Source organism: Rhynchophorus ferrugineus, unplaced genomic scaffold (assembly GCF_030347505.1).
Source record: "Rhynchophorus ferrugineus isolate W39M unplaced genomic scaffold, kcgeb_rfMv2 rfM11, whole genome shotgun sequence".
Classification (NCBI taxonomy): Eukaryota; Metazoa; Arthropoda; class Insecta; order Coleoptera; family Curculionidae; genus Rhynchophorus; species Rhynchophorus ferrugineus.
The window spans coordinates 27,598,959-27,626,957 of NW_027472590.1; the positions used below are offsets into that span (position 1 = coordinate 27,598,959).

The 27,999-nt window shown below is 30.4% G+C and overlaps 2 protein-coding genes and 2 long non-coding RNA genes across 4 annotated transcripts; 3 read left to right on the forward strand and 1 right to left on the reverse strand.

Moving 5' to 3' along the window:
- Window positions 1-895: 895 nt before the first annotated feature.
- LOC143204461 (uncharacterized) lies at window positions 896-2,052 on the reverse strand. Its single transcript, XR_013007613.1, has 3 exons — window positions 1,926-2,052; window positions 1,066-1,859; window positions 896-1,010 (listed from the first exon to the last, which is right to left on the reverse strand). It is a non-coding gene; the product is annotated as an uncharacterized LOC143204461 (long non-coding RNA).
- Window positions 2,053-10,644: 8,592 nt separating this feature from the next.
- LOC143205135 (uncharacterized) lies at window positions 10,645-17,780 on the forward strand. Its single transcript, XR_013007767.1, has 3 exons — window positions 10,645-10,750; window positions 10,941-10,991; window positions 17,737-17,780. It is a non-coding gene; the product is annotated as an uncharacterized LOC143205135 (long non-coding RNA).
- A 1,277-nt stretch (window positions 17,781-19,057) lies between these two features.
- On the forward strand, window positions 19,058-20,351 carry LOC143205132 (uncharacterized). Its single transcript, XM_076418220.1, has 3 exons — window positions 19,058-19,215; window positions 19,803-19,982; window positions 20,038-20,351. The coding sequence occupies exons 1-3, from the start codon at window positions 19,165-19,167 to the stop codon at window positions 20,251-20,253; spliced, it is 447 nt and encodes a 148-aa protein (XP_076274335.1). The 5' UTR covers window positions 19,058-19,164; the 3' UTR covers window positions 20,254-20,351.
- A 5,067-nt stretch (window positions 20,352-25,418) lies between these two features.
- On the forward strand, window positions 25,419-27,967 carry LOC143205133 (uncharacterized). Its single transcript, XM_076418221.1, has 3 exons — window positions 25,419-25,556; window positions 27,425-27,598; window positions 27,656-27,967. Exons 1-3 carry the CDS (start codon window positions 25,506-25,508, stop codon window positions 27,869-27,871), a joined length of 441 nt encoding a protein of 146 aa, XP_076274336.1. The 5' UTR covers window positions 25,419-25,505; the 3' UTR covers window positions 27,872-27,967.
- The last annotated feature ends 32 nt before the right edge of the window (window positions 27,968-27,999 follow it).

Genomic DNA, 27,999 nt, shown 5'->3' on the forward strand with positions numbered 1-27,999 from the left:
CTTACTGAAGTTATCTTCTCTGATATCAGGATGCTTATATTATATAACGGAAATCATATAGTAATACTTATTGCCCACGGGCAGATTGTTGGCGTTCTATTAATTATTAAAATTATTAATTATTATTACTATTAATAAAAATATTTATAAATAAAAGAACACACAGATGTTAAATCATAAGTAACCAGTTACAAATATGTTATATTTTTGTCTGACTGTATATATATGATGTCAAACAAGATTAAATTAAAGGTTAAAGGTCAAAGGTATTGTGGGCAATATAATACAACAGTCGAGGGATGCTGACCCAACCTGATAAAAACTAGATCATGAATAAAAGGTGAATGCTGTATTGTATTCACGCTGTATCAGCACTAAACTAGTTTCAGGTCAATTTTAAACAAGGAACGCCCTTTGTAAAAAAAATGTAATAGTATTTCCATTGTTATTTCTGAAAATAACTACGCATTAAGTAGTCACATTTATATAACCTTTAAATATTGCACACAATGACTCGATGACCTCTTAAACACCACTGTAAAAATACATCTGAATCGTCCAGTACTAGGAAATGTGCTGATGTAAAACCGGGCGATATTTGCGAATCTCTATCTATTTTAAAAGTTATGTGTTCATTGACTCTTCATGATCGCTCAAGCAATAGTCAGAAAGAAAGCTGACTATTTTATGTATTAAGTGCTTGTATGTATTCTAATATATATATATATATATATATATATATATATATATATATATATATATATATATATATATATATATATATAACATATATAATCTATATATAATTTTAAATACATAATCTATACATATATCTAATGATCTAATGCATATATTATCTAAGGACTTAAAACTACGATTAACTACACAGCTAAGGCTGGAGGCATAATCCACCTAATTATCAATTTTATATCCAAGTAATATAGTTTGCGTTCACTAGACGCTTTATTCACTTTTACGGTTAGTTTTTTTGTCCTTCGGTACAGTGTTTCCTTGTAAAGACATTTTGATATCACTGTATTTATTCTTAGTTTGTTCTGTTAATACCTGTGTATATCTTTCTTGATAAAACTAGATTTAATTTTTGCATTCCCCTTAATGCATTTGCCACATCTGCAAAACAGTTACTTTCTTTCTCTCCTCACACATTTTAACCAAATCTTCATATATATTTTGAAGAATTACACACATATCTGTGTACATACATCTTTCACAGTCTACAAAATGAATTCCTGCATCATATTTTAATTAGTTATCATATTTTAGGTTTTTCCAACGTTTACCTTTTTCCATCAACTTTTATTGTCTTAAAACTATTTTTATTATCATCTTGCCATGAGTGGCCATTGAGTAGATTGGTCCCATTCTTAAATATCTATGTCATCTCCAAAAGTAATATCCCGAAGTTCCATTAAACCTATTCGATATTTTTCAGACTAACCGTTTCCTCTGAAATAATTGTATTAAATTATCTTTGTAATAAAAAACTACTCACTGTTTTTATATAATATAATCCACCTAATTATCAATTGTATATACAAGTAATATAGTTTGCGTTCACTAGACGCTTTATTCACTTTTACGGTTAGTTTTTTTGTTCTTCGGTACAGTGTTTCCTTGTAAAGACATTTTGATATCACTGTATTTCTTCTTAGTTTGTTCTGTTAATACATGTGTATATCTTTGTTGATAAAACTAGATTTAATTATTGCATTCCCCTTAATGCATTTGCCACATCTGCAAAACAGTTACTTTCTTTCTCTCCTCACACATTTTAACCAAATCTTCATATATATTTTGAAGAATTACACACATATCTGTGTACATACATCTTTCACAGTCTACAAAATGAATTCCTACATCATATTTTAATTAGTTATCATATTTTAGGTTTTTCCAACGTTTACCTTTTTCCATCAACTTTTATTGTCTTAAGACTATTTTTATTATCATCTTGCCATGAGTGGCCATTGAGTAGATTGGTCCCATTCTTAAATATCCATGTCATCCAAAAGTAATATCCCGAAGTTCAATGAGCATTTGAACTGGATTATCATCCAGTAAGTAATCCATTTCTCTTATTATCCATATTCCTCTAACTATTTTTGACCTCCCAATTAGTACTTTGTCATAAACAATAGTCAGTTCTTGATCAAAATCACCAATTTTAGATCTTTGAAACATATTTAAATCCTGATATATATTTCAATAATTCTAAATGAAAAAAACAACATTTTATGTACAGAAATGTCAAAATCATCGATTTTATTACATATTTTAGATTGTCTAACAGTTATTTGTATTGATACTACACCAACATCTATTATATCTATAACAAGCGCATTTAACCATGCCTTCTTAGCTTTTAGTCTGCTTTATTTTCCCTTTTCTCACCATTCTCAACAATCTCACCATTTTTACTCTTTTTACATATTGAATTAATTCCATATACATTGCTTCTTTCTCACATGATTCTAATATCTTCTGATTCTTCCTTTTTAACATCCATACTGTACAATTTTTTACCATCGCTGATCTGTAAACCTCGATTTTTGTAGTTCTAGAAGCTTCTTTACATAATAACAGATTAAAATTGTATATAGCAAACCAATTTCAGCTGGAGTTCCACAAAGCAGTATCCTGGAATTATTCCTGTGTTTACTATACACTGACATTATCTTAACAACAAAAGGAACAGTGCTTAAACCATTTTTTACGAAAAATGTAGTGCGAGTAGTACTAAAGAACGAGTACAAATATTAGTTAACAAAATCAACAAAGTATCTGTGGACTGTAAAATACAGCTGAATAAATATTATGATAGCACGTAACAGATTCCTCACGCAAAATCAAGCAATCTGTTGGGGGTTGGACTAAAACATAAAACCGACAAGTAATCCAACGAAGAACTACATGCTACTGGATAACACGCAGGATATCAGAATATTGAAGTGAACCACCAAACCACACGAACTTGTATAGTGTTTAATGTTACTCTTAACTGCATCTTCAATAGAAAATTCTAATTTATTATTTTATCTCACACTCGTATTGCTTGTGTATTGATACAAGTACATCACAATAGTAGTAAAATAATTTGAAAATTAAAATTGTTATGTACATGTCCATAGTGTTTCTTAAATATTAACAACTTGTTATGAATTCATTCAACAATAAATATAATGTGGAATATGTGAAATATAATGATTTTTGTTTATAAAAACAGTCACAACATAACAATATTTCTCCTTACTCCCATTCCCCTCCCCCCAATCCGAGATGAAGCCAGCTGTCGCGAATATATGCAGTAACGTTCTCCGCGACCAAATACTGCACAATCACTTTTGATTATATAAATCTGTAGGTCTTATGACCCTTTACCATGCGGCCCATCCCTTTATAGTAGTATGTTTCGATCAAGCAATAAAAGAAGATGTAACCTCATTGTCGATGCCGCGTGCATTCATCCGAAATTGTTATGTTTTTTGATTTTCCACCCCCCAATATGGAACACAGAGACGTTTATGGTTGGGGCGCCGAAAGAGATACCGAGATATTTTCGTTCATCGACATAATAACAAGACAAATTTAATGATCAAAACAGTTACTGCGTTATTATTGGTTGTACTGCCTAAAAACAACAATTTTTATTTTATTTTTTTATATAGATTTTTATTAGAAGCAAAAAAAATGTATTGTAAGTTATTATTCATGCAAATTTCAAACACTTCAAAACAAAAACTATTTTTTTACATACGTCATCGAGATGTTTAATCTATTGCCTACCGCAATTTGTAAATTCGTTTTAGAATCAGACAATATTTTCTTTCCCATTTTGTTCTAGTTAAAAAGAGACACAATACTGTTTGATTAGTTCGAACAGATAAACGATTGAGCAAAAAAAAGCAATAGGGATAGGAGGTTATAACTCTAACCTATAAACTATTGTCGCTGTATAATTAACTGTAGTTTTTAGATGTACCAAAATAAGTTACATTTGATAACATTTTTGTTCAATTATTTTATTTACATTACATTTTGATGTATGTCAAAGCCAAACTGAACTAAAACTTGGAGTTGATGCGGCAACATTGCGACGTTTTGATGTCCCAAATTTAAATGACGTATGTACAAAATAACTTTGAACAGACTATATGTCTTTTATCAGTTCTCTCATAAAAGCATAATATGCTAGATGACTGTAATAGAAAATCAGAAAAATATTAATTTATTATAATAATATCCCATAGAAAGATTAAGTGGGATTATTAAGATCTTGACAGAAGAACATAAAATTTCAAAATTTGACATTTTAAGTCAAGTACATATCAGAAGCGCTACGAAATATTGACGTCACTTACCGCTTCCTAACCATAATTTCCGAATATCAACATTTGAACAGCGTTGGGAAATATCGACTGAAAACTACTAATTACTATTTTCAGACAAATGCACGGTTCGACTGTTTTTTTCCATTCGTAATGTCAGACGAAGATGCAGGAATTCTTGTCTATATAAAATGTGAGATAGGAAAGGACGGAGATAAATGCTTGGAGCAGTTAATTTTAAATGTGCTTATATTCTCCAATGGTAGTATAAGCGAGACAGAGATGTATATATATTCATTCTCGTGATAACTTTAAAAAAGAAATGGAGAAAAATATTATTAATTTCTATTAACATGTAATAAGTAATATAATTTTAAAGGAAGTAGGATTACTTTTATACTGAATGTTCTGTGGATTTGTAAAAAGGAATGGAATAATAACACAACAAATGTTTTATCGTGTTTTAATATATTAATTGCTATTTTTAAATAACATACTATAATAAATATAAATAGTACAATACAACTTAAGCAAAACCTAAAAACTAAAGATGTTCAATAACCATAACTACTAAATAAAATGTAAACGTATTCCTAAACATTGAAAAATTTAATCCATGACGAACCTAAAAATGATCGAACAGTAACTACCAGACCCTTTTTATAAAAAACTTTTATTTATTTTTGAACGGAAATATTTTTAAATTACTGTTCAGAAATATTATCATATTCAACTTTTCTCCCGTGAGACGATTTCTTCGATCGTTAATTATTTGCTCAGATTTTGAAAAAAACTCTTTCCGAGGGGACTAGTAGTATCACTTTATGGGCTTGCCAAAAATCCAATGGGTTTTCTAAATGCCCAATAAATGGCCTTTCCAAATACCGCTTAATCTGTAAAGTTGCTGCAGTACTTAGAGTAATTACTTCTTTCATTTCAACTATTTTTTAATCAAAATATCTCCAGATGTCAAAACATTCTTGGTCAGTAGTTGTGTCTTGAATTTCAAGTTGTGGAACTATATTTGTATTTTTTGAAGTTAGAATGGAAGATACCTCTTTTGTGATAACTTTTTGTATCGCCTCAGCATTATTTGCAATACCAAATCCTCCTTTTTTAAATTTAGGATCTAAAAATGTGGATTTCCCGCATATTGTATTCATTTCTAAAATTGCCAGTCTTTTATTGATGACATCTAGTAGACAATTTTGTAATTTTTTCGCCCATTCACTTGTTAAAATCCTGGATTTGATGGAATGTCGCAGTCCTCTTATGAATGGTATAATTAAAGACATCGTTGGGATATCTTTCACCAGATAACTCGGTGGTCATTATTTCAATGGGCTTTAAAAGTTGAACAAATTCTGTTAAGATAGTCCATTCGTCAACAAATAAAAACTGTGGTACTCTTCTTTATAGCCATCAAAATAATTACCTATTATACCAGCCCAAAGTATTACGCCATTATGCCAGTCAAAAGTATCTTACTATTATCATTTACCATTTTTTTTGCCCTCGAAAACTAGCGTTCTAGAATGCTACTATATAAATTTACAATATAAATTTATTCACAAGCATCCTACAAAAAAAAACATAAAACCACATATATTACATATGAATCTATATAAGCATAAATTCTGCGCATTACTTTCAAGGTCGCGGCTAGGCCAGAACGTTAAAAATTAGTCGAATAAACTAGTGGAACCGAAAATAGTAACTAAAAGTAAACGACTGAAACAGTCGATAGTAATTAGTAATAAAATCAGTCGGACCGAAAATAGCGACTGAGAACAGTCACTAGTAAGCACAGTCGAACCAAACATAGCGACTGAAACAGTCGATAGTAAAAAGTAGTCAATGACTAAACAGACGATAGTTGCTTTCAGTCGATTGTTCCCAACACTACATTTGAACTAGATAGTCCAAAGTGGCCTCGCTTTTATTATTCAAAAAATAATCGAAAAAATTGAACTGGAATTCATCAAGGAAAATAACTTAAATTTGCCCACAGTCGATTCGCCAATAATGACTGTATTCTGAAGTGATTCCAGACACATTAACCATGAAATTTAATAGAATATTAAAGAACATTAAGTAAAAATATCAGTATAATACTTGGAAAGAACATTAATAAACGCAATGAATAACTTTAAAGAGGATACAATAATAACACAATCGCCACTTGAGAACTGTAAGACAAAGAATTTGCTACGACTAATCAAAATTTTTCCATAGTTGAATTATTAATTTGTTGCAAGTTGAATAGTTGAATTGTTATGTAATTGAATAAAATTTTTAGAGACTTATATACACAATAAACAGAACAAATGAAGCCACATTTTACAAAGCAGCGCTATTGTAACAAATTATGTAATATTTGGATAAATAAAATTCACGAATTGTAATTTTGAAGTTCAACATCTTTATTAGATACGCTTGGTACAATCTTAATTATAAACAAATTTATTGCTATTTTTCAATTTTTCTTAGATTAGTTCACAAGCAAGACGAGAGCGAGAAAATACATCAATATGTATTCCTCCATTATAAAATTATAATAATTTATAGCTATAGTTTAAGCTAAAGGTATACATTTTATATAAGTTCGTATGGTTTGGTTCCCTTCAATCTCCTGATATCCTGCACGCTGTCCAGCAGTTGTATTGCTTCCACGTTAGTATGACTTAGTAATCTTCTTTTGTCTTTCAAGGCGAAATCTAGGATAACTTAGCAAACCCATTTGATTTCCAGGTCATCGTGCAGTTCTTCGTTGGTTACGTAGCGATAGGTATTGGTAATCAATCGAAGAACCTTATTTTGACAGCGTTGGATGACTAGTTGATTTGAATTTTTAGTGCAAATCATCTTATAAATCAACCTCTTTAATCAAGCTGAGAGTATATCCCGACTAACCAGTACAGTTGTTTTATTTTGGTTCTAATGTGTTTTACTTTTGTCTAACATGATGTTTCCAATTTAATCTACCGTCAAGATGCATGCCGAGGTATTTAGCTGATTCTGCTTAAGGCATCGAGCATCCATTGAGTGATATAATTAATTTTTTATTATTTCGCCGCAATGCAAAATTAACGTGGACGGATTTTGATCTATTAAGTAGAATTTTCCAATCTTTCGTCCATTTGTAGATTTTGTTGACTGCCACTTGCACTTTTTCTATTGCCCTAGGCAGAGATATATCTTTTGCCATAATAACTGTGTCGTCAGCAAAGGTTCCAAGAAGTGTTTCTTTTGTTGTTGGAAAGACAGCAGTGTAGAGCAGATATAGGAGAGGTCCTAAGACGCTACCTTGTGGAACCCCAGCCGAAATAGTTTTAAATGTCGAGAATGCCATTTCGTGCGATACTCTAAATTTTTTTCCGAAAAGATATGACTCCAGCAATTGACAACAGTTATGCGGTAACAATTTGCTCATCTTACAGATTAATCCCAAATGCCAAACCCGATCAAAAACTTGTGAGGCAACAAGGAATATTGCAGGGCAGTATTTCTTTTCCTCGAACGCTTTTTCAATAGCCGCAGTTACTCTGTACACTTGATCGATTGTTGAATGGTGATTTCGAAAACCAAACTGGAAATCCGGTATTATTACAAAATTTTTAACACGTTTAATTATTAGTTTCTGAAATAGTTTTGATATTGGAGATAGCAGCGAAATAAACTTGTAAGATTCGACTTGTTCTGCAGGTTTGTCAGGTATTTTAATAATAACATTAAGTATTTGCAACTACAATACTTTATCAAGTACTTTACAAAGTATGTATTTACACATGGTTTAGACATATTAGGTATTCCTAAAAATTATTCAACTAGATATCGGTTTGGTTACTTTTACTTTATTGGCAACATTTGGTTTATACCATACATGTCTGTGCGTAAATATTATTAGAAATGTTTGAAGTTTCTGCTTGCCATAACAAGTATGCCAAGCTATAAAAACTTGATAAAATGCCATTTTTTAATCAAATATGTGTCACTTACCATTAACATGGTGAATTTGAACTATTTGATTTGACAAGAAACCAGAAAATTGATATTGGTCACCTAACCTTGATGGGATTTGATTCACACTTGTTGAACTTAATTAATATTTTCCTTTGTATTTTGAGATCAGTTAGAAGCTCATTTTCTTCTGTCTAGTTGGCATTCGAATCTTGTGGAAGTATATGATGACTTCATGTACACTTGTACGACTAAGCTAGTCACATTATATTAAATATAATTACATATATTATTATTACATATATTTTCATACATTATTTCTTATTATATTTATATACACAATAAATAATACAAATGAGGTATAAACTCATATCAGTTATCAGTAATTACATCTGTATTGCGTTAATTACACATTAGCCATAATGAAAGATAGTTAAAATAGTAAATGCTTATATTCGAATTATATTATTGCTGTGAATGAAATTTGTGTGAAATATGTCAAACTATACTCTCTTGTTCCTGCCTTGCAATATATTTTTTGACTTGGGGCGAAAATTCTCAGTATGTTTGGTGTTTTTAGTCAACATCACCCAATAACAAATGAAATAGTCCTTAGAATATTTGTCAACGATATAGATATTATGGCAAAAGACATATGCAAAGTTTACAGACCCGCATGAAGTAGTATTCCCAACACTTAAACCTATATCGGCCGGAGTTCCCCAGGGTAGTGTCTTGGGACCACTCCCTGCTCTACACTGCTGATATCCCACTGTTGATAACAAAAGAAACAGTACTTGGAATATTTGGAATATTTGCGAACGACACAGATATTATGGCAAAAGACATATCTACCCAGAACTGTAGAAAAAGTATAAGTGGCAGTCAGCAAAGCCTACTAGAGACTAGAAATACAAATCTGTCCATGTCAATTTTATATTACGGCCTAATCATCAAAATATATTTATATAAATAGGCGTATGTCCGATTCCTCAAGCAGAACCATACCTCAGCATCGATCTCAGTTGTAGGTTTAATTGGAAACATCACGTTACTCGACTATATCACGACTTCAAAATCATCAGTTGGTAGTAGCTAACATAATATTGTGAATAGATAAATAGTTTTAGATAGATGTTAAGCAGATTTTTGTGTACATAGTAGAATATAGAATATAAAATAAAGTATGTGTAGTATATAGATTAAACAAGTTTTTCTTTATTTTTATTTAGTTATTACGATTATTATATACATATTTTATTTTGAAACGTTTTTTTTTGTGTTAAAAATCTAAATTTGATTTTTTTTAATGAGTTTTTGAAGTCGGTTCAATTTTTTTATTAAAAACATTTTATGTAAATTAAAATTGTAATGTAAAAAAATTAATTAATTTAAAAAAAATTACATTTTTTCAGTTAATGTATTCCTATATGTTGTTAAGTTTTTTTCTACTTTTCCACGTGTTGTTATTAGCATTAACAATTTTGTTAATGACATCTGTTTGATAACAGTTGATGCATATTCAATTTTGTTTCCAATTTTGTTCCAATAACAAATTTATTGATATCAGTAAGAAAAAAAATGTTACATTTCGCATTACAAGTTAAGCATTTCGGTTTATCAATTAATTATTTCTTTTCGTTATACAAAATAAATCCGTATTTCGACTTATTGTAGGTCCGTTATGACGAAACGACCGTTCTGTTACCAAACATTTAATTATTGTTGTCTTATTTGGTGGATGTGATTAGTTACTCTTTGATGTTATTGAACTTCGTCGTTTAAAAACATGCGATAAGCCTGGTAATTATAAACTGTTATCGGAACAAATTCTCCGTTAATAAATGTTTGTTTTGGTGAGTTTGGTTAGTAAATTATTCCTCGACATTCCGTTTATTAGTTTCAGGATATTGCTGCAATGCTACTGCATAACACAAGGTTGTTAAATACTATTTAAGCGCTTTTAAGTTAATTTATAGTGCAATTATCAATTGTTATTAAAAAAACTAAATAAATACGTGTGTTTTAATAATATTTATGTATCGTTTTTAAATTAATTGTGTTATATAACATTACCTTATTTGACATCATTCTTATCTTTGCTTTTGTTTACGAGAATTTATTTTTAACCTATTTTTATATATCTTCATGATGAGCCTTTCATCGGTCAAACTAAATAGTAATAATAATTTTTGGTTATATATATAGAATTATTCTGAGTATAAGCATTTCGATAATCTGCATCTGGTTGTGATTATTGTTTCCTAATAATATGGTCATGTTTTTACATAATTATTAATTTGTTATATGAGGTTTTATCAAATATCAATAAAATTAGGAAAAATATAGCAAAACATTATTTTTGTTATTGATAGTCGAAGAAATGGACCAATTATAGCGAAGCTGAGACGACAAATCGAGTTTATGAATATATATTTATCCCAGTAAGTATATATTAATATGCTATATATTGCTACTACAAAATTTAATCCAAAACGTAACTAAATTTAAAAGATGAGTGACAATGATCATATATTCAAGACGTTAAAATATCAACAAAATTACTAGTATTATCTTCTTCTATATACTAACCGGGTAAGCGAAAATTTTGCCTCCATTTTTTATTCATTTCAGGTTATAATAGTAAAAACATTTCTTAACAAAGGCACTAACCGAAGATTACAGGTAACAAATACCGTTCTGAAAATATTATTTTGATTATTTCCTTTATAAACTAAAGTTTTAAAAAATCGATAGTTAATTTAATGATTGGAAAGAGATTCCTTTAATAAACATTTCTAAATTGAAAAAATAAATTATTGGATTGTATTCGTTATTTTTTTAATATACTTGCTAAATATTTTGATATGTTTTGTAATATGTTAACATATCATTTTTAAATTATTCCCTTTGCTCTATTGTGGGAAAAACATGATTAAGATAATAAATCGTGATCGAATTTCGATTGCTAGTCAATATAAAATGGTCCTAGTGGTGATTAAAAAATATTGTTTGTAATTATGTATATTTGATAATAATATGTAAAGAATGGCTTGACACTATTGCAGATAATATTGTAGATATTAGAACATACAAATTACGTAGATGCTACTAGATCAAAAATATAAAGTTACAAGAAAATCCAGACTAAGTGTTATATTTAGAACACATAAGTGGTATGAAATAACTAAGTGTAAATGAAACACATCAATAATATGTGAGCATACTTAATCGAACATATCGATACTGTTACTTTGATATCGAAATATACCATATTTCGATAGACACCAATATTCATCAATGTTTTCAAGGCCTCAGTTAAAAGCTATTATTTATATTATCTTAAGTTAATTAATGAAGACAGTAAATTTAAGTAACATAACAAATATCCATTGAGGCAAAATATAGATGAAACTTGATAAAATATTGATAACTGTAACAGTATTCTAATGAACAGTTCTTCAAAGAGAAACAGGATATTGTTTTCAAAATAAATTTATTTTCCAATGACATACGATCATTTAAATGACCAAATGGTCATATAATCATATTCATTTCTCTTCTAGCATATTGAAAGGCAGTTTATATTAATGAAATATTATCTTTCAATGTAACTGGGCTGATTGGAAAAACAATTGATAAGAATATAATTTAGCCTTTATTCTTAAAAAAAAATGATAACAGGTAAATTGAAGAGTCCCCGGCTTACCATAGTAAAACACATTTTTTTTTTGGCAAAATTAGTTTTTTTTTCAACATAATTCCCTTCAAGGGTGACACAATGGTTATAGCGACCCACCAACTTTTTGACACCATTTTTATAGTATGATTTGTCCTTTGCTTCAAAATAGGGCTCAGTCTCGTCGATCACCTCTCCATTCGACGAATGCATTCTTTTGAGATCTGAGAACAGGAAATAGTCACTGAGGAGCAGATCTGGAGAATGCGGTGGATGAGCAAGTAATTCGAAGCCCAATTCATGGATTTTTGCCATCGTGTTCACTGACTTGTGACTGTTGCATTTTCCCATGCTTTGGAGCGGATTCGTCGTGTGCTGTCCACTCAGATGACTGTCGATTGGACTTCAGAATGAAATGATGAAGCCATGTTTCATCCATTGTCACATATCGACGCAAAAACTCGGCTTTATTACACTTGATCATCTTCAAACACTACTCCGAATCATCAACTCGTTGTTTTTGGTCAAAAGTGTGCTCGCGCGGCACCCACTTTGCACAGAGTTTTCTCATACCCAAATATTCGTGAATAATATGATGTACATGTTCAGTTGATATCTTTAGAGTGTCTGCTATTACATTCATTTTCAATTTACAGTCATTCAAAATCATTTTGTGGATTTTTTTAATGCTTTCGTCTATAATTCACAAACTAATGATCCGGCAGCTATCAAATTTAAACACGCATCTTTTGAGGGTTAGGGCTAACTAATTATTATATGGATTTAATTCTAGTAGCACCATCTATGTGTCAGGCCTTTTCAATTTTCAGTCAATTTCAGACAGTTATATTTATAAGCGTTATGTGTTGAGTGAATATAACGATAATAATAACATATTATAATAAATACAGTGCAAAGCAGAGGTCTTAAAAGAATACAAAGAATAAAGAGATTACTTAATACAATTGCTTGATTAACTATTTTCCAACTTTTCTCCATCAAGCAGACCAACGCAATCTAATTACCAGTGTGCTACCACGATCTTAATAAATTTCTACCCTTAAGTGGTATTATATTCACCCCAAGATTCCACCAGACAAAGAAAACCACATACTCTAGCTGCCGGACCAAACATCCCTCATTCTTAACACCTCTCTCGGTCACGTTTAACCATTATTTATTGGGGTGACCATTATTGACCGTTATTTGTTTCAAGGTATGGCTAAGAGTTGGCCTTTGTACATTATTTGTCTTTGCCTACTTGAACATTATTTTTCCAATTTAGATATTTCATATTTAAATGGTTGTTAATAATTTACTTAATGAAATATAATCAGAACATACAGTAGGTGGAAGCGGTGGAAATAATATGATAGATTATTTCTGGATTTTTTGTTTATATCCTTTCTGTCAGCGTTTATAGTGTTCTCCGTGTTTTATATCAGTTGGCAGTTATAACTATGTTGGAACGCTGCTGTATATAGATTCCAATAAAGTGGACAGCTTCATTTGTTTTCTCTACAAAAATATTAAATATAATTTTACGTGATCAAACTAATCTAATTCATTTTTTATCCAAACTTGCCATAACTCTTTAATATTGAAAACAATAAGTAAATGAAAATTAAAAGCAAATTTAAATGAAATAACTTCTTTCATTAATATTTTAACACACTCACTTTTTGATTAATTATCGATTCAAATTTAGAATGCGTGCGTGTCCCCAGTGTTAGAAATATTTGAATATTCCCAGTATTGCTTGGGACGTCATGAGTAGGACTGTGTCTTATCTACAACCAAACTTCTGATATCGGCATAGTGTTAGTCTTCAAGGCGTCAAATATACTCTGTATTAGTTATTAAAATAAAATGTAATATTCATAAGTCTTATATTAAGCTATATATATCATACATATGTATATATACTAAAAATTACTTAGAAAATAGTAAGAACATAACAGTAATTTACGAAACATTTTAGAGGAGATAAAAAGAAAAATTAATACTAAATTTTTATATTATATTCATTTATATATTTTAAAATTTAATAGTAATTTTAAATTAGGGAGTATAAAACAATGAACCTTAACTGTTCCATAAACTATTTACTATATTATCACATATTTCAATATACAATACTACAAATTTAATATATATATATATATATATATATATATATATATATATATATATATATATATATAAAATTGTATAACCACTTTCTTGTAGATACAGTCCTTAATACACACAGTTATTACCAATTAATTACAATACAATAAAAGCAATAGAAAACTTCCAAATAAAGGCAAGATATATATATATATATATACATATATATATTAAAATAAATATACCTTTCAACTATTTTCTTTTATTTCTGCTTAGGTCTGCTTTTCTCTTCTTTGATATTTTGGCAGATTCCTTTTTTTATCAACAAATCATACAGCTGTGGCAGGTACAATCCTTTTCTTAATTGCTACCTTTTCAGGATTAATGGTATGCAATATTTTCCTGCACTTCTGCAAAGCCTATAAACTGAACGATTAATTGAAATTACTTAAACATACCTATTACCCTACAACCCTATTACCTTGTCAAAATATTGGATACTTGTATTTGCTTCAATACTGAGTCTTATAACATTCTTTATACTATTGGCTATGAAAATAAAATCCAAAAATACACATATATATATATATATATATATATATATATATATATATATATTCTTTTTATATATTCTTTTCTATTTCAACTATTTTCTTTTATTTCTGCTTAGGTCTGCTTTTGTCTTCTTTGATATTTTGGCAGATTCCTTTTTTTTATCAACAAATCATACAGCTGTAGCAGGTACAATCCTTTTCTAAATTGCTACCTTTTCAGGATTAATGGTATGCAATATTTTCCTGCACTTCTGCAAAGCCTATAAACTTGACGATTAGTTGAAATTACTTAAACATACCTATTACCCTACAACCCTATTACCTTGTCAAAATTCAATTGTCGAATATTATTCTGGGATTCATATTGGATACTTATATTTGCTTTAATATTGAGTCTTATAACATTCTTAACAAAAAAAAACTTATATAGACAGAATCAAATTAATTTTTTGCCTCTAACCCTTCTTGACTTATCCTACACTACCTAAAATTCATTCGTAAGATAATAATCATACCGATAGTTTATTGGAAAATACTATCTTGATGATAACTCCTCACACAGTGGAATATAAGCTTCTTGACTTCTTGTTTTCTAAGAAATTCTTTAATCAATACTTTTTTCTTTATCGTCCTGTGGCTTCCAACTTTCAAAACTTCACAAATTCTTAAAATGTAGAATAGATTATTTAACATCTATATTATGGATCAGACCAAGATGCTGCCGAAATTCAATCATTAAATTGGACACACAGAGAAGGCAGATGATCCTTCTTGTTATCGACTTTAGTTGTGCAGCAAGCTCATGGTGAAATCTTTCTTTCCCTTGCTACCAGGTATGTCATATTACAAACTTGACATATTAATTTACTTTCTCTTCTTTCTATTTGTAACAAACTGAAACTAAACCTACCTTTGACTCTCCATATTCGTAATCATGTTATAACGCTGAAATGTTAAACTAAAAGGCCTTCTTTTTAAGTAAAAAGGAACATAACAATATAACTTTAAAATGCCATAACAAACGCTTCAATAGTTAAACAAATAAATGCCCAACGTTTAATCAAAGCAACACGGTACATCGCCATTTCTTTTGAGAAATGCTTGGCTTGCAATACCATACAGTGTTGCCAAATCTAAGGGCAAGACTATATATTGTACTAAATACTAAAAAACGTATCAACTCCATTTTTTTTCAAAACAAAATATAAAAGTTAGCCAATTTGGCAACGTCGACATTTAACATTTCGGCTTGCGGCGAGCAGATTGCGCCGACGAATATACTAATAGTTCCGAAAACAGCCGAATCCCCGGACCACGATGAATTTTAATGTATACTGTATGAGAGTTGGAGTTGGCTGCGCGTCGGCCAGAGCCCAAAATTTTTGTTTATATATTTTGTGTCACCAATCTGACGGCTATTCCTGGTTGCTTGATTTGGACGTATTTCGATTTATGGGAATTTATTTAATTGTAGCGCATATTACATAAAAATTTAGGCCTATAATTTCTTCCTTAGTTTAAGCTTTAAGCAGCTTTTTTTAATTTAACACCTTTAAGTACTCCATTTTCCTCAAAAAGGAGGCAAAATTCTCGCTAAGCCGCTTAATATATACATAAAACATTATATATAGTATAACCATTCGGACACATCAGAGATCCTGATATTAGTCAATAAAAGACTGTATAATATAATTTCGTATATACGATAATTTCTTCATAAACAAAAAGAGCATGTCGACAAAAATGTTTATTAATAACTTATATAAGTTACGATTAAAACATGCCGACAAAATAATGTATGTTGTAAATAAAATATGACCTGGTGACATTCATTATAATTATGTCAAAAGAGTGTATATACGCGATAAAAATATAAGTATCACAATTGGCATGCATTATATCAAGAAGAACAGTTCCGACTCTGTTCCTCCGAAATTATTTCGAAATAAAAATTCAGTCAAAATCAGTGAATGAAAATCCTTATTTTTATCTCAAAAATAATAAGATCCGCTTGATTAAAACAATCAAATCTATAAGTGATCATTAATGTTTCTAAACATTTTAAATATTTAGTAAAAATTCTAGCTTTATATTTTCAATATTTCTTCTCGATGTTGAAAGTGATACACTTACAAACCCTACAAATGGACTAGTGAGTGGCAAGTACAATTTAATCGTTCGAAATCTGTCCATGTTAATTTTTTGTTGCGGCAAAATGACAAAAACCTAATTATATTACTTGACACATACCATATTCCTCAACCAGCTCATCGTTAAATAATCCAAACATTTTTTAATGAAATTATGTGCCTAAAATTGATATTGGATCTTGGAGTTGGAGAAAGTATTCTTCCCCCGTAACAGCTACATCTTGCAATTGTTTCATGGTATTTCTTGGATCTTTGGATAGATATATTTTCTCGCAAGCTTAAAATATGATTTTCCGTCACCATTTCCTGCACTTTACCGATTTTGCTATCTGTGATAGCAGACAAATCTCCAACTACATCTTGATCAGTTTCAAAAAGACCCTTTAAAAATATTTGTAAGAAATCGGTTCACCACAAGCCCTCTGCTAATATTTGGTAACTTGGTAACTGAAATTCTATTTACAATATACACGGAACGTCAAAAAGAATTTTGGCAGTCCCTTTGCACACCGGTCTTTTCAAATAATTGATTCACTGAACGTTATTGACAGAATGTATACAGTAAACTAAATTTTCCAATACAGTACCGTTATTCCAGCATTTTTCTGATTATTTTTTTGTTTTTGGAAACAGGAAATAATCTTTGGAGAGTAAATCTGGCCAATATAGTGAATACGAAAAAAATTAGTATAATAACTGAGGAAATGTTGCCACGACAAAGATAACAACTACACTGTTGTTTAATATAACTGAAGTAGCATAAACACATAACGGATTGTTTATGAATCAATGTACCTTTTAGACAGTAGTATTGGTGAGGTTCCTCTTCGAAAAACTTATTGCTAAGCTGAACATTGAAGATGACTTATTTAAGATTATTTAGTATGCTCCAATCCAAAAGTGACTATCATGGAGAAACTAATCCTAACTTGTTTTAGCACTGGTTTGGAAATCAGTTTGGAGGAACCATCAGTTACTGTTATGGACAATGCACCACATCATAGTACACTGGTGGAGAAGATCCCAAATAGGGCATCAACAAAGGCTGCAATTAAAAAGTACATAAAATAAGTTTTGAAGAAACCATGTTAAAGAATGAACTATTGAAATTGTTACTCGGTAATTATAAATAAAATATTAAATTGTGTTTTATGTAATATATTTTTTTAGAAATGAGCCTAAAAAAATTCATGGTAGATCAGATTTCTGAACATTATGGCCACAGAGTGTTACGTCTTCCTCCCTATTACTGCATATTTAATCCATTTCAGTTGATATGAGGTATTACAAAGAATTATCACAATAGACGTTCAAGTCGAAAAGTATATTGAAACCAGAACTGTCTGGATTTATGCATTGTCGGCAATAACACCATCGGTTTGAATGAGCTCAATCAGACCCATTGAAGAAGAAATTAACAAATTGTGGAATCGTTGGCAAGTTTTTGATAAATTGGAAAAAAAGTGATAGTGATTGAATAAAACTTTATAAATGTTGGTTTATGATTCATTGCTGACGGTTACCAAGACAGGGTGATGAAAGAGGAAACAACTAAAGGCTAGTATATAATTAATATACATTAACAGTAGAAAATTATATTATAGAGTGTGAAAGCTTTATGTGCATGCGTGTTATTGCTCAGAATATACAGGAGCGATTGGTTAAAATGTATGAGAAGAGAAACTAACTGTCCAGCACATATAGCAAATGCATTAAGGAGAATGCAGTGATTAAATATAGTTTTATCAAGAAAGGTGTATACAGGTAGTAACAGAACAAAATAATGAGAAATACAGTAATATCAAAATGAATTGCATTGAAAGAAGCAACACTTAAGCGTAAAAGATAAATATGATCTCTAATAAAAGTAAAATACATTACTCAGATATACTGTTTGTTAATTAGGTAAATTGTTAATTAGGTGGATTAGGCCTTCGAGGGATACCACTATGACTTTAATGATTTTTTGTTTAATAGTATTTACCTAACCAGAAACACGACCTAGACCAAATAGATAGCAGCGATATATTAACCAGATAATAAATAAATCGTCACTAAATATTTGAATGCAAAAAATAACATTTCTTCATATCGTTCGACATATATTTTTTACAATAAAGGAATAGATAAAAATAAATCCTAAGCTTTTTTATCATCGCCTTACATAAGAGCTAGAGATTAGGAAACCGACAAGCAATATTCATCTGACCCGCTGACATGATTCAAAATAATTATGTTGTTAAAAGAATATTTACGAATGATAAAGGAAACTCGTTACCCAGTCCGTAATATAAATATGAGGGTAATGTCGCTCCGACGGCATTAGTGTTCTGATTAGTGAATCCGAAAACTACTCAAACAACACGATGAATCAGTTAAGCGTTGTCGTCTTCTTTGCCTGTGTTGCCGCTTTATTGGTAAGTAAATATCTTTAGAATTCATTTAAATAAAATCAGTTTTAAGAAATGAACGCCAGTTTTATTTTGTAACAAATGAACAATATAATAAAATAAATTCGATAAAAACAGAACACGGTCTTGTAACACGACGTGACAACGTGAAAACAGTCTGTTAACACTGTAAATGTTTCTTTTAGATTCAAACTAAAAATGTATAAACAAATACAGTAATTCCGATTTTATGTTGTTTCTGATTTCTTTGATTAACTTGGCATAAGAATTAAAAGAAGTATAATTACACCCTATTAGTATTTTGAATATATTCTTCATTAAATTAAAAAATGTTCTGTGTCTATAATACTTACTAAGATCTTGATGCCCTAAATAACGAGAGTTTTAAATTTCGTCTTTAAAAGTGGCCAGAAGATTTAAATGAGACCTTGAGAGAATTATTCAACCAATATATATATGTATATAAAATGACATATGCTAAAATTTAAAGTGAAACCACTAAGTCAGTTTTACTCAGACAAATCTAGGAAACAATAAAAACATCAGAAATATACAGTTAAAACTGTAATCTCAATTAACTGTTTCTAAATTAGGCTTCACCTTTGGAACCAAACGCTGCTGCTGCCCGCGAAAGTCAAGAAAAACTGAAACAGGCTCACCAGAAATGTCAATCAGACCCAGCTACAGCAGTCGAAGAAGCTAGCTTGAAAGGTTTGGCTCGTGGGGGCCCCAAACCCGCAAACTACGGCGCTCATTCGCTCTGCATCTCCAAGGTGGCTTTATAAAGTTATTTCTGGTTATTTTAAGTTATCGTTTGGTCGTTTATAGGCCCTCGGATGGCAAAACGAAGACGGTAGCGTGAACGCTGACACCATCAGAGCTAGAGCCGAGAACATCTTCGGTTCATCAGCTAAATTGGACGAGGTCATCAGCGAATGTGCTCAAAACCAAGCCAATGCCGAAGAAACCGCCATTCACCTCACCAGATGTTACGCCAAGTATGCACCGCGCCCCAAGGGACACCCACCAGGTCACCCTCATTAAGCTTGTTGATACTTAGAGATAATTTACCAATTGGCGTCAGTTATGACTCGAGAGATTGTTGTCAAATACCTTAAATAAAGGCTTGTTATAAAAAAAAATCAGCTATTTATTTTAAAGTTAACCAGAACTTCTTTTTATTTTAAAGTATCTACTTCTGTTGTTCTGAAATACGTCAGACATATTAAATGTTGTGGATGCAGATCCTAATGACAGACACTACAGTACATTTCTAAATAATCTTCCTTCCTTTTCAAATCACGACACCAAATGCCGTGTATTTGATGAAATCTATTTCCTATAATTACAATTTTATTACTTGAATAGTCAATAACTTTTCTATATAGTTCAGGATGGCTTTGACTATATATTTCTACATTAATGTTCCGTGTGACTTTGAAAATATTTTGAAATAGCTTGTTATAACTGCGTAGTCTTACTTGCACTTGTAAATATTTTCCGTTTTTTCTACTCATGATTGAGTCTTCCTCACTAGATTTTAACCATTTAGTAAAAAAACATCAATATGTCATTGTTTTGTCAAATATTATTGTGTAAAATATAACAAATTTGTCTTTAAGCTCTTTTGATTTCTTTTTGTACAAATCTTGTTCTCACAGTAATGTACACAACAATAAAAAAATTATCCAGTTTGGTACAGCGACTCCGCAGTTATGCATAAATATATTTCGATGATTCATTTATATTAATGATCGCCAAGTAGTCGAAATTCGACCACTATTTGTTAAGTTATTCATGTCACCCAACTGATCATGATATGTTATGGTAGTAAAACTTGTTTTCACAGTATTTTCAACGTAAAGTTACAAATACATAACATACATAATACGTAAGATATATAAAATTAATTAAATGTCTATATGTTAAAGCATATTAAAATCATAGAAAAAAAAGTAATCCATGACATAATTAAAAGTGCTCTGAAGGAAATGATTATTTATGCTTTATTTATTATTGAACGGAAATATTTTTTAACAAAAATTGAAAGAGTAATCGATATATTATATAATATTGCCATAAAAACAGTCAAAATATTTTACTATTTGTCATTCCTAATTTAATCTTTTTACCCTATTATATTAATAATCTTAATAATAATCTAAACAACCAAAATAAAAACATAAAACTACATATATTACATATAAATCTATGTAAGAATAAATTTTGTCAAGGTCGCGGCCAGGAAAACAGAGCCAGAACGTTAAAAAATCAGTCGAATGAAAGATGTAGGGTCAAAAATAGGACTGAAACAGTCAATAGTAAATAGTAACAAAATGAGTCAGACCGAAAATAGCGACTGAAACAGTCACTGGTAAAAAGTAATCAATTACTAAACAATCGATAGTTCCCAACACTAATATAAACTATCCACATATCCGCTTCCACTTATATACAGAGGATGAACAAAATGATATTGACAATAATAACACCTGAAATACACATTATTTATATAAATTTATTAATGAAGTGTTGAACAGCTATTTGCCTTTAAGAAAGCTGTAAATCTTTACGGAAATAAATTTGTAGAATGTCTGAATAGTTTACAAAGGAATTTTATCTCATTCTTTTACCAAATGTTGTTGGAAATGGACTTTTTGTTCTAAAGCTCTCCAAAAAGGGCTCAATTATAGTTAAGTCTGGCGATTGTGCTAATTATAAAAGATATTTGATGATATTTCTGATACTCCTCAAGCCAAGACTGAACCTCTTTGGGTGTATGTATAGACGCACTGTTATCTTGGAATGGGGTAGCGTAACAAGCTGTGGTGTGATGTATGGTTAGTAACAATGTGCTAATTATTAGTAAGAACATTATTAATGAGGATGTCGGGATATTCATTCGCACTAATTGGGTTAGTGTTGTAAATGAGTGTTCCAGCTAACTGTCGCTATTTGGCCGCCCAAATAAGGCTGACTTCTTTTGGTGGTTCCAGTCATTTTTAGAAAACAATGTAAGCAATAATTCATCGGACTAGGGGTGTCGGCCACCGAAAAATATCGATATTTTGATATATGTGATAAGTCTTTAAAATTAAGTACCAAAATACAGCAAATCAGTAAAAAATAATTTAAAATTAAGTAAATTATATTTAATCCATTTTGAAGAAAAATCGAATTTTTTCTGCATCCCCACATCGGACCATGCCACATCTTCTTCCATTCCTCAACTGGCCCAGTTTTATGACTGGTGCATCACTTCTTTCGCAGCTTATCGTTGACTTCCGTTTCAAGTTAGTTTTATGTTGTCTGCCTACAATTATATTTAATGTTCATCAGTCTTTGTCAGTTAAATTTGGATCACTTCCAATATTAATTTCCGTAGATGATGTTTTACTATATTTAGCCTATGTTATCATTGTCATGGATATTGTCGCTCATGAAACGCTTAATAATATATGAGAGATCACATATTTGACCGATATCAAGTTTTAACAGTCGCAGAACAAGGTATATAATATTTTTAAAAAATAAATGGGTCGCATTCTTTACATGGAAGGAACGTTATCAATATGAAACGACATGTCTATGTTATATAGTGCTCATATTATTTTGTCTATCCCCTGTGTGTTTTCGACGATTAAGATAATAACAATTACCGTTTAAAAAAGCTATATTTCCATCAAAACTTCAGCGAGAAATATAAGAAATTAAATATAAATTTCTCTATCAAAATACAGTCTTTGTTGAAAAATTTGTCAATCCATCGGCTAATTGTCGGATTCTGTCTACAGAAATATATTGAAGCTGTTTTTTTCTCTAGTGGTATCCATACTAGTATCAAACAAAAAAGATATCAAAAACATATTTAAGACATAAAAGAATATTGATAATAAATAACGACAAAATAGTTTGAATCGTAGATTGTAACAAATTTAATAACAAAAATTAAAACAATATAATAAAATAATTCCTTAAAATCTAAACATTTTCTAGCTATTAACGTATTAAATATATTATTTATATTCAAACCAATAATGTATAAACAAATACAATAATTACGGTTTTAATTTCGTTTGTGATTTCTCTGATTAATTTGACATAAAAATTAAAATAAATATACATACGTAGTATCTATTTTGAATAATTTCTGTTAACTAAAAAGTATTAGTTCTATGTCTATAATTCATAGTAATATCTTGACATGTCCATCTCGGCGTCCTAAACAATGGGCATTTTGTAATTTATCCATAGGAAGTAGTCAGAAAATTTGAATGAGACCTTGGAAGAATCATTCAACCATTTCCAGAATAGTTTCGGTTGCTAGACGGCAAGCTCGTCATATTATTTTCTCTATCCCTTGTGTATATATTCGACGACTAACATGATAACGGTTACCGTTTAATAAAATATCAAAGAAAAAATTGAACCGACAAAATATAAATAACATATAAATATAAATGTTTTTAAAATAAAACATGGCCGTCTTGGTGGCGCAGTGGTAAAAGAGATGGGACGGTCCTCCTACTGTTGCGATAGCCGCGGGTTCGAATCCTGCTGGGGCATGGTCGTAAATTTATGTTTGCGATTTTTTTGTGAATTCGAATTTGTGACTGTTCTAGGCAAGAGTGTAAAATCCGACAAAGGGAAATGATCCCAGTCACGCCAGTAACTAGGCTGGGTAAGACCGGATGTCTTCTGGGATGAAAAGTTGGTCACTCACCAGTCAGTAGGCTTAATGCTGAGTACCGTGATTCGGACACCACGTTAAACTTTAGGCCCAGTCCAGATAAACCCATAGTTGGTAAAAGAAGACTTTAATATATATATATATATATATATATATATATATATATATATATATATATATATATAAATATATATATAAATATATATATATATATATATATATATATATATATATATATATATATATATAAATATATATATATATATATATATATATATATATATATATATAAATATATATATATATATATATATATATATATATATATATATATACATTATAATCGTTGTAATAACTAAATAGAAATAAACAAAAATCTTATTTAACTTATCTACTACACGTATTTATCTATTTACAATTTATAATATTTATTATCTAATTACAAAATTTTTAACTAGTTCTAACTGTTCACTGTGAAGTCGGTACGAGCAACAAATTAGATTTGTTTTGTTCATAATTTAATTTTGTGTATATAACACCAAATTTTATTATTATTTTTGTATTGTTTGGGCTCGGGACACGCGACCTCGGCGTATGAGCTAAACGCTCTAACCACTATTCCATAGAGACAGATGCCTGCAATATTTCTACGGCTTCCCATATTATATGGTTAGTGCTGATAAAGCAAACTGAACGATTTTTGCACTGAACGACTTGACGTCACGTAAAAAAACCCTTACTAAAAACTCTTCAGAAACCCCTGAAAGGTATAGCGGTCTGGTCCCTGTTTTCATCATCAGATTACCTAAATAACTTCAAATTATACAATTAGTTCTCTGTACGTCACCATAATATTTAAAGAAATATCCTCTAACTCCTAACCATTGAAGAGTTGTGTCTTCCGTCACATTATACCCAAATATCTGATTATTTTGGATAAAAAAATATGTGATTGTAAGTACCTTAGAAATTCAACGGAACATACATAAAAAATATACAGTCTAACAAACCTTCTCGTCTTTTGAAGTCGATTAAAACTGTTATGTTTCCATTAGAACTACAGATAGGATTGCAGGATATTAAATAAACATTTTTTTATTTAAATGCACCCTTCTATAAAAAATTGATGTCAACTCATAAGCTATTTTCAAGTTTACGTAAATATATGGAACCTGATTTTTTGCTCTAGTGGTATCTATCACAAGTATTTAAAACAATATCAAAATCATAGTTAAAATGTGACTAACCATGAATGCGAACTAGAAGAAATAGATAACAGTGGAACAGCTAAGATAAATCGTCACCCAATATTTGAATGCAAAAAACCACATTTCTTCATATGGTCAGATATTTTACAACAAAGGAAGCGAAATAAAAATTAATAATAACATTTTTCGCCAGTGCCTGAGATAAGCCCTGATTAGAATGCCGACAAAGCTAGATTCATCTGACCCTTTGACATTCAAAATAATTAAGCCGTTAAAAGAATATTTATAAAAGATAAAAACAAAACTCGACACCCAGTTCGCAATATAAATAAGAGTAAAGCCGCTCTGATGGCATTAGTGTTGCGACTAGTGTATCCGAAAACTACTCAAACAATACGATGAATCAGTTGATCATTGTCGTCTTCTTCGCCTGTATTGCAGCTTTATTGGTAAGTGAATTTTAGTAAAAAATATACAACAATGCCACGTTTATAAAGAATCAGTTTGAACACATACAATAATATCAATTTTAATTTCATCTACTTAATTTTATGATTTATTTGATCAATTTTACATTTAGCTCTAGTATCTACAATGCATGCTGATAAATTCAAAAGAAAATGTATTTTAGGAGTTTTAACTTTCGAAAATTTCTTCTAGAGATGTAATTGAGATTTTAATAGAATACAAATGGAACGCATTAAATCGTTAACCTCATTAATATTTCCTCAACAACATCAAATTTCTACTTCGACTGGTCGGTTTTAATATAGATTTTGTTGAATAAACATAAACTATCAACAAAACATAAGCTGCGAAGGTTGTATATCAGAATTTGCCCACCAAAATAACCACTTTATGTACAATTTTGGTTTTTTAACACTGTGACATTATAAGTGTATTCAAAATCCTAGTTATATTTTCTGTAAATATTTTCAATCTTAAACCATCGTACCCAAAAGAATCTTATTGAGAATCTTATAATTTTCCTCCTTTTTTCAAACATTATATTGGAGAAGATTGTATTAGTGTAACTGACAGCAAAAATTCTGTCTTCTTCTTCGACAAGAGGTGATTTCTCATCAATCAACACCCTCATTTTTTAAAATAATATCACGTCATCGTACCTTAAAGAAGTTATAGGTTAATAGCTTCTTGAGACCAGTGCATTTTACCTTATCATTTGTGTATTAGTTTATCGTATTAAAATGTTATGTCATGGATGTTTATTTCTATATTTCTGACATCAGAAGTTCTTGGACAATCCAGGATCTTAAATAATATCAATCAATTTCACTTCACTCCAAATCAAATGTGGAAAGTCTGCCGAACTTCAACAATTCAACATTTTCTTTGTTAATCATCTTAATATACAAAAAGCTGGATTTACTCTTTTTATGGTCACAATTAAATAGGAAAAATAACAGTTCATTGTGGCAAATAAGCAATTTTTATTTTTATTATTTATTACAACAATCTAGTAAATTAACACTAATAAAATATTTGTTTTGTCCTAATTTGCTAGGGTACTTATTCTATAACCTATAACTTATATACCTATAACTTCACTGAACCAGATCCAAGGATTTTACTATTTTTAACCTTCTAATAAAGCCATCATAATCTAAAAGATGAAGAACCTCAACATTAATGTGCTGATCGAGCGTCTGTTCATGTCTTTGAGCATAGTCCGTGATGTCGACCGTTTCTACCTTGAGATCCTTATGCAGATTGTCTTCACTAATTTACCATGGAGCATCAACAATACCTCGCAGTACCTATTTTTGAAATATTTGTATATTTCTATTGCTTTGGCCGGTATAACCCCAGAGTTAAACACCATAAATCCACACAGGTTTCAAGACTTGTCGATAAAGGAAAACCTTATTATATACTGACAGTGCTGAATTTACCTTTACCCAATACGTGACCTCAATATGAGTATAAAATTAAAGGTCATGTCGAGATATTAGGCTGTATATCCATATGAGACTACTTGCTAATTTATATATACTGGTTTATACTAGATTCTTTGATTGATGAAATAAATATACACTGATTTGTTAAGATGTATTCGGATGCGCTATTTTTCTGTCAATGTATTTCGACAATAGCTGTTTGTAACTTATCGGTTGATTCAGTGTTGTTATCTCCAATGGCTAGGATTGCAGTGTCGTCTGCAAATATAGCAACAACATCATTCTACACACGGTACACATACATCAAGCAAAAAAGACATTATAAATATATTAAATAAACGGACAAAACTGTTATCTCAATAGATAAAAACTACTTACAATATATTTTTCCAATTCAGGCTTCACCTGAACCAAATGCAGCTGCCCGCGAAAGCCAAGAGAAACTAAGAGAGGCTCGTCAGAAATGTCAGTCAAACCCAGCTACAGCAATTGATGAAAGTAGTTTGAGAAGCTGGACTAGGGACGGTCCCAGACCCGCTAACTATGGTGCCCATTCCCTCTGCATCTCCAAGGTGGGGTTATAGCGTTATTTCTCGTTGTATTATATCTCATTACTTCGTTGCTTATAGACCCTCGGATGGCAAAACGAAGACGGTAGCGTAAACACTGACACCATCAGAGCTCGAGCCGAAAACATCTTGGGATCATCACCTAAGTTGGATGAAATCGTCAGCGAATGTGCCCAAAATAAGGCTAATGCCGAGGAAACCGCCATCCACCTCACCAGATGTTATGGCAAATATGCCCCACGTCCCAAAGGACGTCCACCAGGTCGCCCCCACTAAGTTCGATTGATAGTTGAATATTATTTACCAATTTTCGTCAGTAATATCTCGAGATATTGTTATTAAATACCTTAAATAAAGGCCTGTTGTTAAGATCATCATCGTTTTATTTTAAAGAAAACCAGAAC

Bases quoted from the DNA above. Each gene is read 5' to 3' on its own strand.
- LOC143205132 (XM_076418220.1), top strand. From the start codon at position 19,165: ATGAATCAGTTAAGCGTTGTCGTCTTCTTTGCCTGTGTTGCCGCTTTA. The intron at 19,216-19,802 runs GTAAGTAAATAT...TTTCTAAATTAG, and splicing joins CCTGTGTTGCCGCTTTATTG to GCTTCACCTTTGGAACCAAA. The intron at 19,983-20,037 runs GTGGCTTTATAA...GGTCGTTTATAG, and splicing joins ATTCGCTCTGCATCTCCAAG to GCCCTCGGATGGCAAAACGA.
- LOC143205133 (XM_076418221.1), top strand. From the start codon at position 25,506: ATGAATCAGTTGATCATTGTCGTCTTCTTCGCCTGTATTGCAGCTTTA. The intron at 25,557-27,424 runs GTAAGTGAATTT...TTTCCAATTCAG, and splicing joins CCTGTATTGCAGCTTTATTG to GCTTCACCTGAACCAAATGC. The intron at 27,599-27,655 runs GTGGGGTTATAG...CGTTGCTTATAG, and splicing joins ATTCCCTCTGCATCTCCAAG to ACCCTCGGATGGCAAAACGA.